This window comes from Cyprinodon tularosa, unplaced genomic scaffold (assembly GCF_016077235.1).
Source record: "Cyprinodon tularosa strain WSP-4 unplaced genomic scaffold, ASM1607723v1 ctg342, whole genome shotgun sequence".
In the NCBI taxonomy this organism is placed as follows: Eukaryota; Metazoa; Chordata; class Actinopteri; order Cyprinodontiformes; family Cyprinodontidae; genus Cyprinodon; species Cyprinodon tularosa.
The window spans coordinates 587,342-608,648 of record NW_024039055.1 but is presented as its reverse complement, the minus strand read 5'-3'; the positions used below and the strand labels follow the sequence as shown (position 1 = coordinate 608,648).

General features: G+C 37.9%; 1 protein-coding gene across 1 annotated transcript; it reads right to left on the bottom strand.

The window, feature by feature from the left end:
• Nucleotides 1-1,298: 1,298 nt before the first annotated feature.
• smyd2a (SET and MYND domain containing 2a) lies at nt 1,299-14,523 on the bottom strand. Its single transcript, XM_038294617.1, has 12 exons — nt 14,211-14,523; nt 12,862-12,925; nt 12,491-12,601; nt 11,424-11,484; nt 10,900-11,027; nt 9,677-9,744; nt 9,398-9,500; nt 9,197-9,307; nt 5,722-5,842; nt 5,443-5,617; nt 4,700-4,808; nt 1,299-3,633 (listed from the first exon to the last, which is right to left on the bottom strand). Exons 1-12 carry the CDS (start codon nt 14,381-14,383, stop codon nt 3,550-3,552), a joined length of 1,308 nt encoding a protein of 435 aa, XP_038150545.1. The 5' UTR covers nt 14,384-14,523; the 3' UTR covers nt 1,299-3,549.
• Nucleotides 14,524-21,307: the final 6,784 nt, after the last annotated feature.

Sequence of the window (21,307 nt, the reverse complement as noted above, 5' to 3'; positions counted from 1 at the left end):
CACTGACTTTAGACTTGATGAGAACCATTGCATAAAAAAACAATTAGTGAGTAAATAAAAATATTTATCCTGTGCCTTTCACAAATGAAGAAACTCAAAGTATTGTACAAAAAACCAACAGAACAGAAAAAAATAATAATAAAGAATAATATAAAAAGGGAATAAAATCACAATAAAAACAGACCTTCAAAACTAAAGAAATGTTTAAAGAAGTAGGCCTTCCCCAAATTATTACTAAGTAAACTTCCAACTGTATTATGTACTGGATTCTGTACTTCTCCACCCTTCCTCCCACATTGGCTTCTAAATTAAATGCAAACTGCTTTAATTTGTAAAGAGAATACTGGATTACTGAGCAACAGGCCCAATAATTGCATTTGCAGACTGCTCCTTAAGCCACTTTAAGAATCCTGGCTGAGTCCTCTGGATTATCATGTTCAAAGATGGATCTTCACTTTGTTCTAGATTGCAGAACACCGTTGATCAAATCATCTTTAAAAAAATCTCCTAATTTGGCTGCTGTTATTTTCATCTCTATGTAGACAAGCCAACTAGCTCTTGCTCCCTAAAAACATCCTCACTGCATAATACTGCCACTGCTGTGCTTTACAGTTGGGGTGGTGTTGGCTACATGTGAGCAGTGCTTTATTAAGAGTTTCATTTTTTGGGTTTTAATCACACCATAAGATTTAGTTTATTCTGGTCTGATGGTCATAAAACAGTTTTTCTGCAAAATGTAGATTGGCTGTTGTGTGTTTTAGTGAGCAATGTCTTTAGCAACAATGCACAAACAATCAAATATACAAGAAATAGTATGATCATCTGAGGGATAGATGTCCACAAAGAAATATTGTGTTAGGGTCCGCTCCCTAATCAAGCCTCAATTTGGTTCTCCATTTTCAGATAATGGAGTCCAGGACTTTCTAGGGCATTCCGTGCTATAATTGTTTTTATATCCCTTCACAGATTAGTGCTTTGGCACAAACCAACCTTTCAGGGGATAAAAGGATTTACAAAAATATAACTGTTTAAATATTTATGAATTCTTGTTAGGTGTTTTCCAGTCCTTTGGTTTAAAACAAGCTGCAGAAGCATATGCCAGTGTTGCTTTGCATATGCCATTTTTCAAAGCTGGCATGCCAGATAACACTTTAGGCTTTTGCTGTCACTCCAATTTTCAGTTTTAAAGCCATAGCTGTAAGTAGCTTGGTACTGTATTAAACCCATGGATAACAAAGAACTATGAACACTAAATATTGCAAAGCAGATTCAATTAAAGAAATTGAATTAATAAAGAAGAGAGAACAAAAAATCTCGTATTTTATTTATTTTCCATTTCAAACATACAGAAAAAATAAACAGGCTCAGATGTTTTGTGCATTCCAACAGAATAAGATTCATGCGTAGTACTTTATTGCAGAAACAAATATATTTAAGTAAAACACATATCAGTTAACCAATGTCTGGTAAACATGCAGAAATTATTTCAAAGCATAAAAAACAAGTTTTTTAAACACCAAAGGAAAAAAAAGATCCTGACTTAATGCTGCACAGAGGGTCCAAATGGTGTTCGGCTTATGCAAAGCCTCTATGCATGTTTTCTTCTTGCAGAAATCTATTTTCTGCTGCTGTAAGGTAGGCACCTTCCGGATGCATCATTTTTAAATACAGTTGACCAAGTCACAAGCAGACGTTGCTACAAATAAAAACCACAGGAGACGCGTTACAGGGTTCCAACAAACTAGGCCACAATGTGGAGCATTGTGAGCAAGAGGATAGAAGCTACGGGTTTATGATAAGAACCCATTGACAGCGTAACTATTGGTTTGTTGATTCTTCAAAGTCAAACGTGTTAAAGTTTGCCTTTTGACATCATTTAGTCACACGGAGAGTATAAAACATGAGTGCAAGGAGAACCCTTAGATAAGGCCCAGGTGATCTTTGCATTAAAGCTTTCATTGCACGCTGCCTTGTCAAGCTAAGAGCTGAAACACAAAAATAAGACAATCAGTGGCGAAACAGATTCAGATAACTCCAAACAACGAAAGCTACAATTTCACAAATTGACACCAGCTCCACGCTTAAACATTATCAGGAAAAAAGACTCGTCTTGATGGTTTTGGATCTATTCTGTTGAGTTAATGTTTTTTCAGAGGTTGAACTGTTTAGATGATTTTTCTGATGAGCTGTAGTGCAAAGTTAGTAAAAAGCATAAAGTTTATACATCGGAAAATGATTGTAAGCACATGGTAACATCACACCCAGACAAACGAGGATTTGCATCTGAAGAGTTTTCTGGAAACTTGCAAAAAAAGCAATAAAATATAGAGGAACATCAAGGGAACCAAAGAGGCTGATTGGTCTGGAGCGTCATCTTCTTCAAAATGAAAAAAAAAGGTCCCCCAATGCAGTGGCTGCTTCATTGTGTTCATAACCGTTAGATGCTGGACTTTCTCAAAAGGATAGGCAGTGCAGGCTTGCTACTGTAGCAGATTGCACAGCTAACTAACCAGCTTATGAATAAAATCATTAACAATGTTTACTTATATATGATAGCAACAGTTGAAATAAGTATATCTTTTCTGATTAAATACTAATTACATAATTTTTTTTTCTTAGTTTTAATTTTGCTACGTTGATTTTCTATCAGGGTATAGCAGTGGCTCACGCACTGCCCTCTGAGCTCAGCTTCAGGTGACCGTGCATTCCTTTGCTTTTATTCTTGACAAGTAAAAATCCTCTTGAAGACATGAAGAAGACTTTATCAACTAACTTGATAAAAACAGACATAAAGATAAAGAAATGCATAACAAGTTAGGCATGCCAGACTTCTGCTTCCTTTAAAACAAGCCAAATCAAGCTGTGAGACGAGTCACAAGTCCTTTTCATGCTCCTCTCTGTTGCTACAGAGTGTCTGATGCATGGTCAATCTTTGTGTTTGATCACAGTTTCACAGAGAACAAGTGAGATGGTAAACTGTGCTCTGTTGGCAAACATTAGGCAGAATCCTAAAGCTTGGGCTGTGATGAGTGATAACCTCCTTTACAAATATTCACCAGTTTAGTTACTGCTTAGATCGGGTTAGATTGCAGCTTAAAATCCTGCAAAAACCACCAACGTGATGGTTAAACAGTCTGGGGATGGAGCCACAAAACATTGAGTTATTTTAGACTCTACAGCACAAATGTGAGTTCAGAATAAGGAGCTACCAGATGAAAGCTTAGGTTCTGCAGAAGGCTGCTTCAAAGGCAGGAATATGACATATTTCCCCCACTGGTGTGTTTTTTTTTTGTTTTGTCTTTTTTTTTAATCGCACAGCTGTAGGCCTCAATGATATTAAAGAAAACATTAATACTTTATTTTTTGATAGATTTTTTGAATAAAGCAAATCTAGTTGAAAATCCAGTCAGAATGTGCAAGAACTCTGCACACAAAGTAAGGTAGGGACATAAAAAAGGTGTAAAAACAGAGGTAATGAAGGATGCATGCCATGCTTTTGAAGATGGATATGTTGCTTTAAAAGAGGTTCCAAAGCAACACTTTCAACTTCTATTTCTGCTCCACGATTTCCCGTTTGACCTCTGCTACATAGTGGTGATCTTTTCCATGAGCCACCTCCATGATATCCAAAGCCTGTGGAGAGATAAGCAGGTTTGATAAGAGCCCCACTCTAGAAAATACTGGGGATGCACTGAAAATGTATCCATCGGAAATCACAGAAATGTGCATTTTTGGTTTTCGGCCAATAGACATTTAACACAGAAGCGAACAGCACAGTCAGAACGAGTGCGCAGAAAAGGACTGAAGCAAGAGAGCACAGGTAGAGGAGCGGAATCTTTCAGAGTTGAGCTTGAGGCTGACAGGTTTTGAGTGAGAGTGTGAGTTTAAACGCTGCACGTCGGTCTCACTGTGCGCACAAAAATGATGCTATAGAAATCCAAACCTTCCCATCACCATTCTGAATATGAGAAGAATGCAACACGGAAAAGGAAACTGACACCAAACATACCCGCTGCGTCGGTGGGGGTCATGCAAAGGCCATGAAACGAAATTGTTAGTGGTTTATTAATATATTGATAATTTTTAATTGATTTATTGAAATGCCTTGATTGTAGTAGGGGCTAGTACACATTGTAGTCTAATATTGGAAATTAATTTCTTTCAGTGTTTTGGGTTTCCTCATTTTTTGTTTCCGGTTTAGGCCAAGAATGTCATGCATGTCAGAATGAGGGTTGGGCTTTGACTAGGCCATAAAAATATCCTAACAAAATTTCCTTGAATTTCAAGAGTGAACAGAAGCTGCTCAGAGGCAGTTTGATAAACACACTCTTGATTCTTTTCTCTCCAACAGCTTGGTTGTACGAAGAGGCTTAGCTGCCAGCCAGATGGTCCAATATTTGACCCCAAATCGGTTCATTCTGCTTAGAGCTTGATGCTCGGCCGGTCAGCTTTATATAAAAAAGAAGCCCAAATCGTGATAACCCAAATGGCACATAAGCACCGTTATCTGATTTGGTTTCATCAGATGCAACTTTGCAAAACAAACTTGTGCTGTAATAGTTCATTTAGAGGGTCTTTTGCTGGCAACCATTATAAACAAACCTTACTTTCTCTCTTGAATTGTTTTAATCATGAACTTTAGAATTTATTTTCCTGCAGAAATGTAAGAAAAAACAAAATGCGAACAGGTAAAAATCACCTTCTTCAAAGCTTTGACACCTTGAGACTTCTTCTCAAGTCCCAAGTATAGGCGTCCCAGCTTCAGGTACATGGACGCCACATTCAGAGAGTAAGCCGGGTAGTGAACACTGCAGGGTTAACGGTAATAAAACAAATTAAGCCAAGAGGAGTCTCTGAGAATAAAACTGCAAATCTTGACATGATGGTTTTGTTGTCATGCTTCAATCATTCCAAGAACACTAGCTTTCTGTAGTAAAAAACAAAGTAAACTAGATTATAGGTAATAATAAGCTCATCACATGAACTTACAGTAGCAGCCATTAAAAATTTCCCAACTTTCCATGATGGGCCCTTGGCTGGTCCCCTTGAATTCCTATTTAAACATCAATCTTTGTACTAAACTATTCTTTCCGTCATGATTTATGGTCATTAAGATCTAAAGAGAAGCGCCTTCTCCTGGTCAGACCCTGTAATTCAGTGAATGGGTGGAGTCAGAGTAAAAAAATATGAACCCCCAGTAGAAGGAGGGAGTCACTTCAGTCGCTGGAAACTGGAGGGGATTTTGCTGGCGTTTGACTGGGAAGGGCAATTTTGAATGGCTGCTACTGTAAAAATTTTAAAGAGTAACAAAATGAAACATCCAGATTAAAGATAAATCAACTGGTCTGATTTAGTTTTTTTATATATACATTTTTTTTTTATGTGTATATCCCTAAACTTATAAACTGGATCTTGTGGATCAAGACCCAGCTCATAGGTTACCTGTAAGGCTGAACGATCTTCTCGCCGTAGCTCATGGCGCCGTCCCAGTCCTGCATGTAGAGACACACGCCCATGGCCTGATACATCATGTGCAGCATGTAGACATTGGTGTCTGCAAAAATAGCTCCCATCTTCTCCAGACTGAGCTCACACATCTCTAGGAGCTCGCTGGGACGTGCAACAGAGTCAAGGAGCAGTGACAAAGAGCAAGAAGTAAAAGGAGAGCAGAGAGGAAAGTGGAAAACTGTGACTGTTAAGGCACTAATAGGAGGAGGATATTTTTATAGTGTTTGGCTCTTCTGAACTCTTCAATGACATTTTTGGCATAAAGAACCATGGACTGGATTTCCTTCGGTTCTGGTGGGGAGCTCAGCTTCCTGATCTCCATTTTTGCTTTATCCTGCAGAATGAAACAGATAAAGGAAAAAAATCATGAAGATTCTGGACAGAAAATGAAACAGCCCATTAATGAAGGCAGGAAACAGAGGCATGCATCATGTTTTAATAGTAGCAGTCTACAGGGCTTTATCAACATATCAACATTTTTACTCTTACACCAAAAACTATGGTGGTCAACCTGATTTACTGGAAAACCAAATAAACGCCAGTAGAACCAAATGTTTCTAGTTAACAAGTAGTAACTATAGAGTGGCATTTATCTCCAGCATTCAAACTTTAATATTAAGATAAGAAGTTCTTGACAGAGCAGTTTAGATTATTAAGATGGATAGCCAATGATTCAGATTTTAAACCGAATACAATGGACAAAACATTTGGCGAGTGGGCGAGGGGTCTGAAGCAGTGGCGGCCGGCCCATAGGGGGCGCTGGGGCACCGCCCTCCCTGATAAGAAGAGAGAAATGTAAAATATATTTTTAGAAATTAACTCATAAATGTCAGTTTTACTCTCTAGAGTGTGTACCTATAAGCAAAACAAATTATATAAACTACAATTCCCTATCTACTGTCATTCATTTGTGGATTTCCACAGACAGACTCCTACCGTCTCTGTCTTGGGGCGCTGATCAGACTGCGCCACATTTGCAGAGAATCTGCCAATCATGTACTATTGCTAGGTGAATTGAATAATTTAATGGCCAATCAGTGTCTCAAAAATTTATGGTCTTGGGGCTCTGAAAATACTGCCCTTTAACAGGCTTCTGCACCCAATGCGCAGGTGCAGACAATTAGAGGGACGATGGCGAGCGTAACGAACGAGATGCAGCTTCCACCAAATTCGGTGAGATCCTTATTTATCTACCCGTTTGCCAGAAGAACATCCCTGTTGTAGGATATGAACATTTCATGTCATGGTTATTGTGACTGTGACGAATCCACCTCGTCGCTTAAAATAACCTCTGTAACTTTGCGCGCCACACACACATTCCTGTTATACTGTGTTTGTGAGGACCAATACACTCGCGCAGAGCCAAGTAGCTCCATGAACTTAAAACACACAAATTGTTCCTGGTTACCTGCTGGCGTATTGAGGGTGCACACTTAATATTTCAGTGGGGTTAGCCATGTGTGTGTGTGTGTGTGGGTGTGTGTGTGTGGAGGGTGTGGGTGTGTACGTGTTTATGCTACGGGGACTCGTCATCTTCAGTCTGGCTGCGTCTTTGCTGGGTTCAAACCCAGTTTGGTGTAATTGAATAAGTCAATGAATCTGTGTAAAAGAATTAAGTTGTGAAAATTATTTGTTTTTGTATATCAATTGTTTGTGGAGGTAATATATGGACAAAACTGATTTATGAGAAGAAATCAGAAATAGAGCCTGAGGGTAGGGGCTTAAACTATTTAATGAGGGCTGTGGGAAGAAAAGCGGCAATTTCTGTTTTCTATTTCTTTGTTACATTGCTGGTAACTGGAGGGAGGCTGAGGCCCAGAGGATCTTGTATATGTTTAGTTTCTTTTGCACCCTGTTTTGAGTTTTTGAGCTCAATAAATCACCAACACCGGTAACCCGACTGAGCCTGGATTCTTGGAGGCCAAAGAACCCCGTCACAGTGACCCAAATCGTCACTGTTACTGTTATTATATAGTAAATGAAATCATTACTGTTAAATTGTATTTCACTTCCAATTGTTTATTTGAATTCTTATTCTGGATTAGTTGGAGACATACACTAGGCCAGGGGTGGGCAATTCCAGTTCCAGAGGGCCGGTATCCTGCAGCTTTTAGATGTGTCTTTGGTCAAACACACCTGAATCAAATGGCTTAATTACCACCTCAGTATGCTGTCAGTTTGTTCAGTCCTCTTAATCATCTATTTACTTGATTTGGGTGTTTTGGACCAAGGACACATCTAAAAGTTGCAGGATAGTGGCCCCCAGGAGCTGGAATTGACCACCCCTGCACTAGGCTATATCAGCCCCACCAAAAATATTTTTCACCAGCCGCCACTGGTCTGAAGAATATTGGGAACTGATTAAAAAGGGGAAAGTAATAAGCTTAGAAAAAATAAAGAGAAAATTTGGCCTTGAAAATAAAAATCTATTTAGGTACTTGCAAGCAAATAGTACATTTTAAAACAAAGCACTGCGTGTATGACGTCATCCGCGCGCCGGACTAGAGTTGTGACAGGCAGCCTTGCCACAGGCGGCTACCTTCTACCCCTTCTATTCATTCAGCTAGCTAACCTGAATCGTTCAATTCCATTTGGAGAGCGAGATCATCTGTGGTAGTAGCACTAGACATCTTCCAGGCATGTGAGTAAAACTAGCAGCAGTTCAGCGGACAGGATGAAGGAATAGTAGCCGGCGCACGCGGATGACGTCATACACACACCACTTTGTTTTTAAAAGATATAAATATAAAAAATATAACCGCAGATGTCTGGGGGACAGTGATTCGCCTCCATGTTATGACTGCTGGCGAACCATAAATGATGCCTTCAAGTCGTTGCCCAAAGAAAGACGTTACTTGGATATAACCTAACCGAATATCTTCAGAACGGCTCCAAATGACACAAAACTCATATGGGTGAGTAGAACATGATAATGTAAAATCAATGGGTCAATGTAAAATAAAACGGAGCTCCTCTTTAACAATTGTGGCCCAGTTTTATTTATTTTATTCTTTTTTTAGAAAATTCAATAATATATTTTTCCAATAAAAGAAAATTCCAAAAAAGTAAAAAAAAAAAACAAAACCACTGGACTTTGTTTTCAAAGTTTGAAGACGTTTTGCTTCCCATCCAGAAAGCTTTCTCAATTCAAAATGAAATTTGGAATGACTATGACCTGGATGACAGACTTTTCACCAGCAATAAAAAAAATACTCCTAATACATAAATATCATCAACACTGATATAAGTAATTCTAAAATGTAACAAACAAGAAAATTATTTTTTTTAGAACTATAGGCTCTAAAATAGTAATTACACATTATAATTGGAAGTGGTAATGGAAATCATTGCATTTCTGAAAAGCATACTTGCTGAATAATGGAATGTAATCAATAAAATCCGCAAAACAGATATTGCCTGCTACATGATCTAAGGTTTATGGGACTTTAAACTGTTAGCAGTGTGTTTGGAGGCAGTCTGAAGCGGAAAGCAGGATCCCATAATAACAGTGTATAAGCCAGAGAGTGTGGAGATCTGACAGAAAGCAGCTTTTTACTGATTTACTGATCGAATCCATCTTTACATATATTTAGTTTGTCGTTTTCAGCATTTACCTTTATATTATTTTTATCTTGCTTCTCTCAGACCTGCAACAGCAAACACGTTTGTGGGCAGCAGTCAGTCATACCTTAGACCTGGTGGTGCACTCTGTACATTGGCACATGAAGAAATAGGAATCTAAAAGCCTCTCTCTCCTGTCCTCTGTTGGATACAGTAGGTCTATGTAACTGTTAAAGATCTGTAAAAAGAAATAAAATATGAATGAAGACACATTTTAAATCCTGTATATGCTTTTTGTTAAAAAAAAAAAAAAAAAGGGTAATTTTACCTCTTCACCTGGGTTTATCTCCTGTACAGCTCGCACCTCAGCCACTGTGCCTTTATAGGTTACAATAACGTTGGGACTACAGCTGTGATTCATCAGTGCTACACTATAAGAAAAAAAAAAAAAACAATTAAGATTCCCTAAAAGACAGGAAAAATCAGACGTGGAGATAAAGGCTATGTGTAATTATTGAGATATCAAAACTCCATCCTTAACATTGATAGTGTACAGAACTTAATGGAGGGATGGGGTGCTTTCAGTGATGATGTGCAAAGTATTTACTCAGGAAAAACAGCTGATCCTAGATGGGAGAGCTCCTCGTCCTCTATGGTGAAACCATTGCAGTTTACCTGGAAAGAAAACAAGTAAAGAAGAGAAAGCATGAGCAGAAATACAGAATGTTAAAGCTAGGATCATTCACTAAAGTCCTGTGAGAGCTCCAATGAGACGGAGGACATTCTGCAGGATATTTAATGTAGTTCTGAGATAAGAGGTGAGAGAGGCTGTTTCCATTAGCACAGCGTAAACGCGAAGACGGTCCAACTCTTCCAGATGGATCAAATTAACGAGATAAGAGCTGCAGACAGGATCCAGTCAAAAATACCCAACATGCACTCGTCTCTATCTGCTGAAAAATACAAATAAAGCTGCATTTTGCAGCTCACGTCCATAAATAGGGCCACATCAGTTATCACACATACTGTGTTTTGTTACAGAATTGCAAACTTAAATGCAGTTTAGTGTGATTACAACTAAGAAAGAAAAAAATGGCCAAAATACATATTGAAACCCTTATAATATGAAACCAGTTTTTTTGTCCTTATTTCTTCTATCATCAATCTTAAAGCAAGAGAAGTAACATGAACTATTAAAACTATAAGCTTATTTTGTCATTAGAATAGTTTTCTATATAAAAGGCAGTTGTGTTTTTTTGCTTTGTGCTTTAGATAAAAAAGGAAAATATGACTTGCAATATTACCATTGTTCTGTTCTACAAGTTCTGTGCAGCAATGTATTAAAAAGACACAGAAAAAAAAATGTTTAAGGTGTATTTTTTCTTCACCATCCTTGTGTAAAAGAAGTTCGGTGCAGATGTTCAGCTTCCTGTACAAGAATTGTCTTTAAGTCAAAGACCAAACCTAAATCAAACCGAGACTTAAAAATGCTGCTCTTTAGTGGTTTAACTTGGAGATGTATCCCAAATAATTTTACTAAGGTTTAGGTACTGACTGAATATATTAACTTTCAGCATCAAACTTGTGAATGTAAACAGTTACATCGTTTGTTAAGGGTTTAACAGTAAAGGTTGGTGAACGCAGTCTTTAAGGAAATATGTCGAACTTTGTGATTGAAACAAGGAAAATGTGGAAAGGTCCATTTCAGCTTCTCATTGGTGAAATGTGTTATAAAAATGTGACTTATTTAGGAAAGGATACTGGTGTGGGACTGATGTATTTCCTAGACTGGAGATAAACGCAGCCTCATGCTGTTTGTTCTGTTTTTACCTGTGCAAAGAGCTCAGTGAGAGCCTGGTCGTTGGGCAGGTCACTGATGTGTCTGGAGTAGAAATGGTGCAGAGCTGCTATGTCCGCCTGGTTCATCTCTTCCTTCTCACTGTCCATCTTATCCAGATCTGCAAAAAAAAGGTGACAAACCAGGAAGTCAGGAAGAGACAACAAAAAGATACACCAAACATGTAGAAAACCTCTTATTGTTCAGCTATCAGAGTACAATCCCGATCAAGCACCTTGCTAAAGGGATCGGGGCAGCTTTTAATGGGAACAGAGAGAAATAATAAAATTAAGGCATCCAGTAACTTGGGATTTAAGTCCCAGAGCTCTGAGTGAAAGAGACAGAATCGGGACTGGAGGCTATGGTGGAGAATATTAATAGACGCTTAGCTTAAACTGCAGATACACAGCAAGAACACACTGAGCAGAACAAACGAACACACACCACATAACTAAAAGTGCATGAATATGTAACTAAAGGCTTGTGATTTAATTTGCAGAGTCGGATGATAACTTACGTGCTTCAAACTCTTTAAGGAGGAGCAGTCTTTCTGAGGGGGTCCGCTCTGTCGTGACTCTCTTCAACAGAACAGTTTAGACAAAGGAGCATATTCTGGTCAGGGCACATAAATATGCAAACGACATAATTATGCAACAAAATACAAACAGTTTTTAAATCAGGCTCAATGTTATACAGACTATAGCCTGATTGTGTAAATCTTTACATTCTGAGTTAAATTTTTCAGCTTGCAGATCTGTTTAAATTCAGAACTAAATGAATATATTTCAAGATGAGAAAAGTGTTAAAAGCTTTAAAATATTCAGTATGAGTCTCAGTTGGATAAGTCGTTTTAATGCCCACATTTCTGCTGTTAAAAATAGCTGTTTTACTCAGGCCCACTCAAACTGGAAGGCACCGCCATGTTTGAGGACTGTGGTAGAGTGGTTTGCTTTCCTGCCAATAAGCAGCCTGACAAAAATACATCCCTGCCTTCCTATATTTTGGATTAAACTGCTGCTTCTCAGTTCACACTGTAAACTGAGAAAGCTTTACCTATTATGTAAAATAGAGTAGAAATATATTCTTTACTTTGCTTCTTCTAAAAGAACTGGAAGGGACTAGTGCTAAAACTGAAGTTAGATGGGAGGAAACAGAAAAACACAAAGGCGATGGATCCCACAGACTGCGACGGATCACGCAGATTGCGACGGATTCTACAGACTGCGACGGATCCTGCGACGGATGCCACAGACTGTGACGAATCCTACAAACTGCGACGGATGCCACAGACTGTGACGAATCCTACAAACTGCGACGGATGCCACAGACTGTGACGAATCCTACAAACTGCGACGGATGCCACAGACTGCGACGGATGCCTAAGACTGCGACGGATCCTGCAGACTGCGATGGATCCCACAGACTGCGACGGATCCCACAGACTGTGACAGATCCTAAAGACTGCGAAAGGTTCTTCACCTTGTTAAATAAATGTGCAACTGAACAAGTCAATTTAAAAATGAACAGAAGGTGCATGTCTGCTAAACAGAGCTGTGAAGATTCTCCTACATCTGGTTCTACTACCTGTTTCATGATGATTCTGGCCACCAGTCTGACCGTCTCTGATGGACACCAGTTTTCTCCATATGCACACATGGCGACGCACTCAAGCTTATGCATGGGCCAGTCGCCTCTCTGAGGAGATAAAAGCAAACAGGAGGTCGAAAAAATAAAAAACTCAGGTTTAAAAGTTAATACATGAACAAATGAAACAACAGACATCACTTATTGATTTTAAACCTAATATCCTCTGGTTTTAATTAAATGAATAAATAGTTTGAATCTGCCAAACTCCCAACAACATTTTAGTTTAAAACTGTTCACTGATGATGGTTCCTCTGAATTGTGGCAAAGGATGCAGAAACTACACATATAAAAAATGAAGCTCTGCTTACCTGACAGTCAACATTGCAATAGTAGGCCTGCTTACATTTACCACATTTAGAAAGATCTTCTTTCCTGCAAAGAGAAAAAAAGTCATTATTTCTTTATTAGATCTAAATTAAAGCATTTAAACCTGACGATCTAACCCTGATGAACACTTTACAAAAATAAAGTTAATACTCCACTGATTATTAAGTAAGCAAACAAATCATTTGTCCACCTCTACTTAATTATCCTGTATTGAATACAGGCTTAATTCGGTTTATCAGTTATATTTTTATTGTATTTAATCTTGAAATAAAGGAAAAACAAGATGAGCTGATGACTAGCATCAAAAGCCGACAGCTAAACAAAGGACGGCTGACCTAAAAAATCCTTCATATAATAATAACTGAACTTTATTGATCTTGCACTGGAGAAATCTACCAGTGGGCTGCCATTGTGTGGCACCCGGGGGTTAAAGGTTTTGCTCAGGAACCCAGAGTGCAGGCTGTGGGGATCGATACTTGCAACCTTCTCAAAGCACAAGAGCACTGCTCTAGCCACAAAATGTGTTGATGTATTTTCTGTCAATATCCACTGGACTGAGAGCATAATAAACAGTTTAGAATCTAATAAAACCAGATTTCAGTTAAATAGATAATTACTTCTCTATCAAAAATATTTGCAGTAATCAGAACAAGTTGGTCAGAAAGAAACTATTGACCAAAAACCCATATAAGTGCATCCCTGGTAAAAATGGAGAATCAATTTCTACTAAAGCATTGAAAGTCAGATTACAGCTGAACAAAATAAAATTATTTTTAATCAAATTTTAAGAGGGATTGACATATCTTAAGAATAGATATTTGTGCTCTCATTCAACCCACACTTTAACAGAAACATGCACCCTGGCCTTCTTCTCTCCTCGGACACATGGCCAGCTATATTTAGCACCATAACCTTTTGCTGGTTCAACGGAAGCCTGGGTGGGACACATGTCAGTTGAAGCTCCTTCAATTAACTTACCTATACATATTATTATGATGGACCTGGTGTGGTGGTAAACATAAGAGGATTTATTTACTAACTAAACTTCAGCCTTTCTGTATATATTTAACCATTGGTGTGGCAACAGCTTATTGATATCCTACCTACACTGTCCAGCTTCAGATGGTCCAGGCAGGTGAACCTGCCTCTGCCAGCAGCAGAGCCTGCAGTAGGATGCAGGTGAATGATCACTGAGCCCTTTTATTAGAGCAGCACCACCTGCTGTAGCATCAAACAGCCTGAGTGGCTAACACACAGCTTCAAACTGGCTAAACCCTTCAGTTTCAACGTGTTTCCCCTGCAGTTTTCAGGGGGCTGAGGAGCAGGTTACCTGGTGAAGCAGTGCTCGCAGTGAGCCCCTCTTTCATTCACCGTAAGCACGTAGGAGTAGGCAGGACAGGCGAACACCAGCTCCCCCACCGCGAAGTGCCTCACCGCCCGCAGGCCTCTACCTCTGTCCGGACTCAGGAACTTCTCTGTCCCCTCTATGCCTTCGTTCTTCATGTTTTTTGTTAGTTTTTCTATTTTCCAACTCAGACGCTCCCCTCTTCCAACAGAAGGTCTGCTGAGTGAGATAATCCGCTCCAGTCTGAGCCCAGTTCTTCCTTTGCGGCGGCACACCGCGGAGGACTACAAGTTCTGCCACTGCCCCCTGCTGGACAAACAATAGAACTGCAGCTTTGCTTCTTTTTTTTTAAAGACTTTATAGGGCAAGTTACCATTTCTGATCACTTGCATCCCCCTTACAAATAGAGTCCGTCCCATCCCTCAGTGAGGTCTAGAAGCAAAAGATCAATATCCAGCCGTTCAGCAAACATGCTGCTACAAGGCTGTACATCTTATTTTGGCATTTGACCAATTAGATGAGCCATTGAATGATATATGACCTACTAGAAATTTAATTGAAAAACAAAAATGTTAAAAAGTCAAGAATAAAAAGGTACATAATGTATTAAAAAGTCAAAAAGTCAAAGAAAAAAAGGTACAAAGCTAATTGAAATGTTTGAAAGTCAAGGAAAAAAGGCAACACGCTAATAAAGAAGGATTCCAATAACACTATTGGCTTGAAATGTGGATTTTCAAAGGATTTCAGTAAGTGCCCTATAAAGGGTTAAGGATACAACATGAACCTTGATTACTAAGATTTAATGCAATTAAATTAACACAAAATCTATTTTTTTTTAATACATATCTAAACAGGGTGGTTTACATATGTTTTAGCTTTCTCTCATTTGATAATTGTAAATAAAAAATATATATCTTTTAGAGTTTATGATTATTATTTTATTATTGTTTAGCAGTGAATTTCTGTGTTGCTCCATTTCACTGGAAATTCAGTTGTGTGAAGTGGTCAAATGTTTGATAGAAAAGCAGTATTGTGGAAACTAAGAAACATAGTAAAACAAGTTATGGATAAAGCTGTGAGGATATTTAAAGCAGCTTCAGGAACAAAATAAAAATGTGGAAAAACTTTAGATATTTTTAGAGTATGGAACAACAGAGGAACCAAACTAGATTTAGCAATCTACCTAAATTGACATTCTTGATTAGAAGTGGGTTAATCATAGAAGAAAACAGATCAGAAGAAAGAATACGACAATTGTAAGCGTAACCCTCTCCAGGCAGATGTTGCAGATTTGCAACAGCTAAATGCCACTTAGCTAATTACTCCACATCCATATTTCAAGAGCTTTTGTTACTCAGAAGTACATCAGAAGGACTTGGTTATGCATTTGCAACAGTTTCTCTCCAGCTCACCAGATAGCACTGCTGACTCACTTTCAACATGGCTGAGTCCTTGGTGTCACTAAAACAGATTTTCTAAGCACCAATTTCATGTAAGTATCACTACCAATTTCTATTATTTTGAAATCAATACTACATAAGAGGAATCATGAATGTGTATAGATATGACACATGCCAATTAGTAGATTTAATCTCCTTTGGGTTTTTCACCAGAGGCATCTCGATTTCAATGTTGTGGATTCGCAACGTGTGCCCAAACAGGTACCAATGGATGCTACATGATTTATCTAATAGTTTGCCTATATTTTGAGCAACAGTTTAACAGAAACTGCCTACTCAAGAGGTTTTGAGATGTCGGCGGAGAAAAAGTTTGAGAAAAAGTTGTCTGTAATTTTGTGAGAGAATTTTTTTTTTTTTTGAATTTTGTTTTGTTAATTTTTTGTTTGTGATATTCAAGTTAACACTACGGGCCACAGTTGCAAATCTGCAACATCCCAGAACTCATTGCATGTGGAGGTCTCTCTCTCAAAAAAATTCTGAATTGTATATTACTACCCCATATCAGATTTTTCTTGCAACTACAACTTAATTTGAGCCTGAGAGGGTTTTCTTTTTACATTTTAAAGAAAAGCAGAAGAGGTCTTTTCTGCAAAAAGATGCTCTGGACAGAGGAGACCAAAATCTTTGTTTTTTGGTCTGAATGCAAAGTTATGTTTGGAGAGTAAAAATAAGACTACGCTTTATGACCCACCCATAGCATACCTCTCCTATATGTTAAAAAATAGCAATGCTGGGAGAAAGCCAGAAAGGGTGGATGGAAAATGAAATACTGGAAGAACCGTTAAAAGCTGCAGTAGAATTGGAAATGGGTTGAAGGTCCTTCTAGCAGGACAACAGCATTGAAAACACTGAAAGAGCTACAATGGTTTAGAAAAGGGGTCTCAATTTCCACCCCTTGATTGCCGGTATTCTGCATGATTATATGGGTCTCTGCTACACTCTGTATCAAATATTCTGGCATTAGATTGTATGTACACCAAGGTGCAGTTTAGCATGTTTCAGGTGTGTAGGGAAGGGGAGGCATGGAAAAGATGCACCAATCCTTTTTTTGATAAGTTTAGATAAAGTCATATTAGTTAAAGTTTAGAACTAATCACATAGAGAATGTTTCATGATTTGTTAAACAGTGCTCAGATAGATCTGGTCTGGCTCGACTTAATTGATTTTGCAAATAAGAATTTTCAAAAATCTCCAGATCTGTTTAGCAGACAGGATGCTTATTATGTCATACCAGCTTACTCATTTCAATAACTAAATAGGAAAACATGAATCCTTGTACTCCCATTTCACAATGAGATCAAATGTATTGTTTGTCATAAAATATATGATATGTGGAAAGGTTTGAAGTGTGTGGATACTTGAGAATGATGCTGAATTAAGGATAAGTTTCAATTCAAATTAATCTCATGAGTCTTTTATGCAAGAATATAATGTTATTAGATCTACAATAAAATCTATTAAAAAGCTTTACAAATATGGGTATCATACTTGATGGAAGTTGATTTATGTCACTTTATAGTTTTCACATTTTAAAATCAAATTAAACTCTTAGTTGAACAATATTCCTTCTTATTACACTACAACCTTATAGTTCATATAAAAATAATGCAAATGACCCCATAAACAGCTTTAGCTTTACAGAGCTACTGCTGACATTTGTCCAGAGCATTTGTAAAAAATATTTACAACCAAAAATAACAACATTTAGTTTGAATATATAAATGTTTTATTTAAGTTAATCGGTTCTCCTCATTGAAAGTTGAATCTCTGCAGTTTCTATAAAACAGGGAACGGTTAGAAGCCGTACAGTCCGACAAATAAACTGGGAACTGCTGTCAAGTACATTGTGTGTATATATGTACAAACTATACATACACGGCTGTATGTATATACAAAATATACCCTTTTACACGTGTGAACCCCCACCCCCCCACGAGTCAAGCAATCTTAGTACTGTCATCACCAGGATCAACAACAAAAGCACATTGTTCACAGATTGCTGCATCTGCCATCTCTGGTAAATAAACCTTTAACAGTGTCTTGTCTCTTATGCATGTGCACTTGCAGAAAACCGACATCTGAACATTTCTGAGCAGGACGTCTTGGGAGTTTTTGACAGGGAAATTGAAAGTTTGGAAATTTAAAACTGATCACACTGATGCAAGAAAAGCTTCTTAAAAAACAAAAGAAAAATTGTTGAAGAATAAGAATGCATGGAAAGAACAAAGAAAGGAGCCCATGTGAGATGTAAAAAGAAAAAAAAATGGCTCAGTTGATCTTCTATGACATGGAGAGATAAAAGGAACACGTTCTCAATATTTTTCCTCAAAGAAAATATGTCAAAAAATAAAAAAAGATCCATAGCTGACATGAGTTCAGCAGCTAAGGGCGGCCTGTCTGTAATGTTAAACCATTACAAGAGAGACACCAATCTGCAAAGCTGATAAAACCAACAAGCATCTAACACAAAATCAGAAAGGGGCTTTGGCACATTGTGCTAAAGATGTAAACATTTATTGATCTGACCCACATGAGGAGCTGTCACTTGTAATGTCTCCTTGGTAAGACTTGATTTAAAAGAAAAGAAAATAACAAATATTTCATCATAAGACTGGCTGGAAAGATTAACGTGAATTTGTAGACAGAACCGTCCCATTTCATTGAGTTGTTCTCTTTCTGATGCACCAGCTGTTTGGCAATAGAGGGAGCTGTGGATCTTTAAATAAATCCTTAGTTTTTACACCTAAAGTTGATGTAAATCTAATCATGACCGGATAACTGTAGGATACTGATGAACAGCCAATCTGTGCATATGAAACATTTCTGCATTGACTGGCATTGATTTAAAACTTTGATTAATCCAGAAAATGTTGGAGGAGAAAAGAAAACTTTCAGTCAGGATATCGTTGGATTTCCATCAAGGAGAGGATGTGCTTCAAATTTCAAATGTCAGAGGTGGAAAAAAGAAGTTTATTTTTCTTAGAACCGGGCTGTCCTGGGAATTTCCTAAACTAAAAAGAAGATAACAGTACAAGAAAAGTGAAACAGCAGCAAACTTTACATGAAAACAATGCTGGTTTTTAACACAATATTAGACCAGGAGAAAACTTTAACCCTGCTGGTCCCTGGATGTCATGTTTGGACGACATTCGATTTGTGCAGATTGGGGATTTTAATTTAAATTTTTATTTTATAATTTGAAATACTGGGAGGAGGACATAAACAACAAGCAACATTTTGGGATTTAAAAAAAGAACTAATTTCTAAAACTGACTTCACAGGTTGATTATGACAAGAATGAAGAATTACACTCATACAAAAAAAAAGAAAAATAAGATAGAACATATTTCTATGGCAACCATTAAACCCCACTCCATCCCCTAAAACCTAAGGAGTCAAAATGCTCCATTCTCGTTTTAAATCACTCTTGATTTTAGCAACAAATCCACCTTAAACACAGAAAACCCATTTTCGGTGCCATTAAAAAATAATAATAAAAAAAAAAACCCGGAGGGAAATTATTATGAGCATATATTTTGGAGCAAAATCTAAAGAAAGCATTTTTTTGTCCATTTGGAGATAAAAGAAGGAACCTAAAGGGTGTGAACAGAGATTTTTTTCCAAACAGGTAGGAAAATGCATGTGGTCAGTCTGCAAGTCTAGGACTGGCTTTTTAATCAGAGGCTGTGGACCTAGTCCTCGTCAAATCAAGTACTCTCTTTAATAAAACAGTTGCAAACACGGGCAAGACGAACACAAAGTCAAAGGAAGACAAACACTCTGGAAGGTAAGCAGCAGAGTATCAGACAACACTCCAGATGTTGTCCTTGTCTACAGGATGCTTAGAAAAATGCAGCAAACAGGAACCCTTATTGAAAAGGGTAGAAGAAATGGGAATATTTTAGATTTTCACCGTAAAGTTGTGTCCACATTCTAGATTATTTCCTACTTGTTTAGAGCAGCAATCTAACAAAATAATTTGACAAATTTTGCCGAGAGGGATGGACAAAACATCCTCCCATGAACTCTGAGCAGCTTGCCCTGTCCATTCTGAAATAAAACTTCCTCACAACATCTCAACATCCTAACCCCTCACCAATGACTCTGAGACAGGAGAAAATGGTGCGAATAACATTTTAATTATCTTTAGATGTTAAATGTCAATCTTAATACATTGCAGTTTAAGTTTTGAATGTAAGAATGTGGAATTCTTATGTGGAAGGAAATGTGGACCCCCTCACACCCCCACCATGGACTGTTCTCTGAGAAGAGGCTTTGCAGCATTCAATGCAGCTCCAGTAGATTCTGCAACACCTTTTCCCCACTGCCATCAAACAGCTGTTGAAGTCACAAATCGAGCCTCTGCATCACACTGATAACATCATACCTAATAGAACTCAAATCAAATGTTTTCTACTGCATTCTTTGCACCATATCTATTTATTTTTGCAGTGCTCTGAATTTCCATCAATGTATTTTTGCACCAAGTCTCTCCCACAATGTTTACTTCTGATCACTGCTGCACTTTATGAATAGAAATGTTCATTTCCCTGCTAAGCTGCTGCTCATTCACTGTCTGAAAGCTGTCTTAAGTCTAAACGCTGTATTAGATGCAGTTGAATTTACCAATGATCGCCTCCATTAGACCTAGTTTCCCCTAAAAACTTCAAGACACACTTCAGGACGAGCTGTGAAGAGAAACTCAGCAGCAAATATGATGCATGGAGGACAGCAGGAGCCACAATCACTGCAAAAACAGAGCATCAAATTACCAGATGGAAAAATAAAAGTCCTAAAATGGTCTGAATCAGAAAATCTGTTGCTTTAGATAATGGGAAAAAAGGGCTACTATGTTGGTTTGTGATAAGAAGACGCTTCCTATTTTCAGCATGGTCAGCTTAAACAGAGCAGCCCTGCTCTGTTTTATCAAAAAGATCCGCTAACCCCCGCAGGAGCATAGACTACAATCATTAGCACCCTGATTCCTGGAGCTTCAAACCAGTGCACAGATGACGCATCTTACTGCTGACTGAAGCGACAAGGTGCTGATGGATGCACTCAGGGAAATAAGCACCTCTGATGCCTTTGTACATGATAGAAATAAAAAACATAAACTAAATATTTTAATTAGTTTACAGTATATCTATCACATTAGGCATCACAGACACAAGCAGGCAGAGCTGAAGGTAAACGTCTTCAAAAACAACAGAAGTCCTCCTCCTTTCTTCTACTGAAGCACTTAATGATTACGGTTTCAAAAGCATTCAAAGATCCGAATCACTTCGTTCTTACACTGAAAAAAAGATGCCTAAAAGAAATATTTTTCCAGCTGTTTGATGTAGAAAGAAGTGTTCCCCTTCTCCCACCTGTTGCTGCACACTGTTGGTCAGCTGGCTGTTGTTTTTTTTCCTGTTTTAAAAAAATGAAGTAAAAAAGAAATGGATGTTTTAAATAACAGAAAGTCCAGATGTGAAAACTTATCTGTGCAAAACATCAAATATTCAGCACCTTTACTTTAAAGTTCCAATTCAATGTACCCAGTGTTCCTTCTTTAGTTTGGCCTAACCTCAATAAAATGACCAATAAATAAACTGTTTGTATTTGTTACTCTGACTTTGTGTG

Excerpts from the sequence above, each read along its gene's own strand:
- smyd2a (XM_038294617.1), bottom strand. The coding sequence starts at position 14,383 with ATGAAGAACGAAGGCATAGAGGGGACAGAGAAGTTCCTGAGTCCGGAC. Across the intron at positions 12,602-12,861 it reads ATTGCAATGTTGACTGTCAG|AGAGGCGACTGGCCCATGCA; the intron begins GTAAGCAGAGCT and ends TTATCTCCTCAG. Across the intron at positions 4,809-5,442 it reads AAGATCGTTCAGCCTTACAG|TGTTCACTACCCGGCTTACT; the intron begins GTAACCTATGAG and ends TTAACCCTGCAG.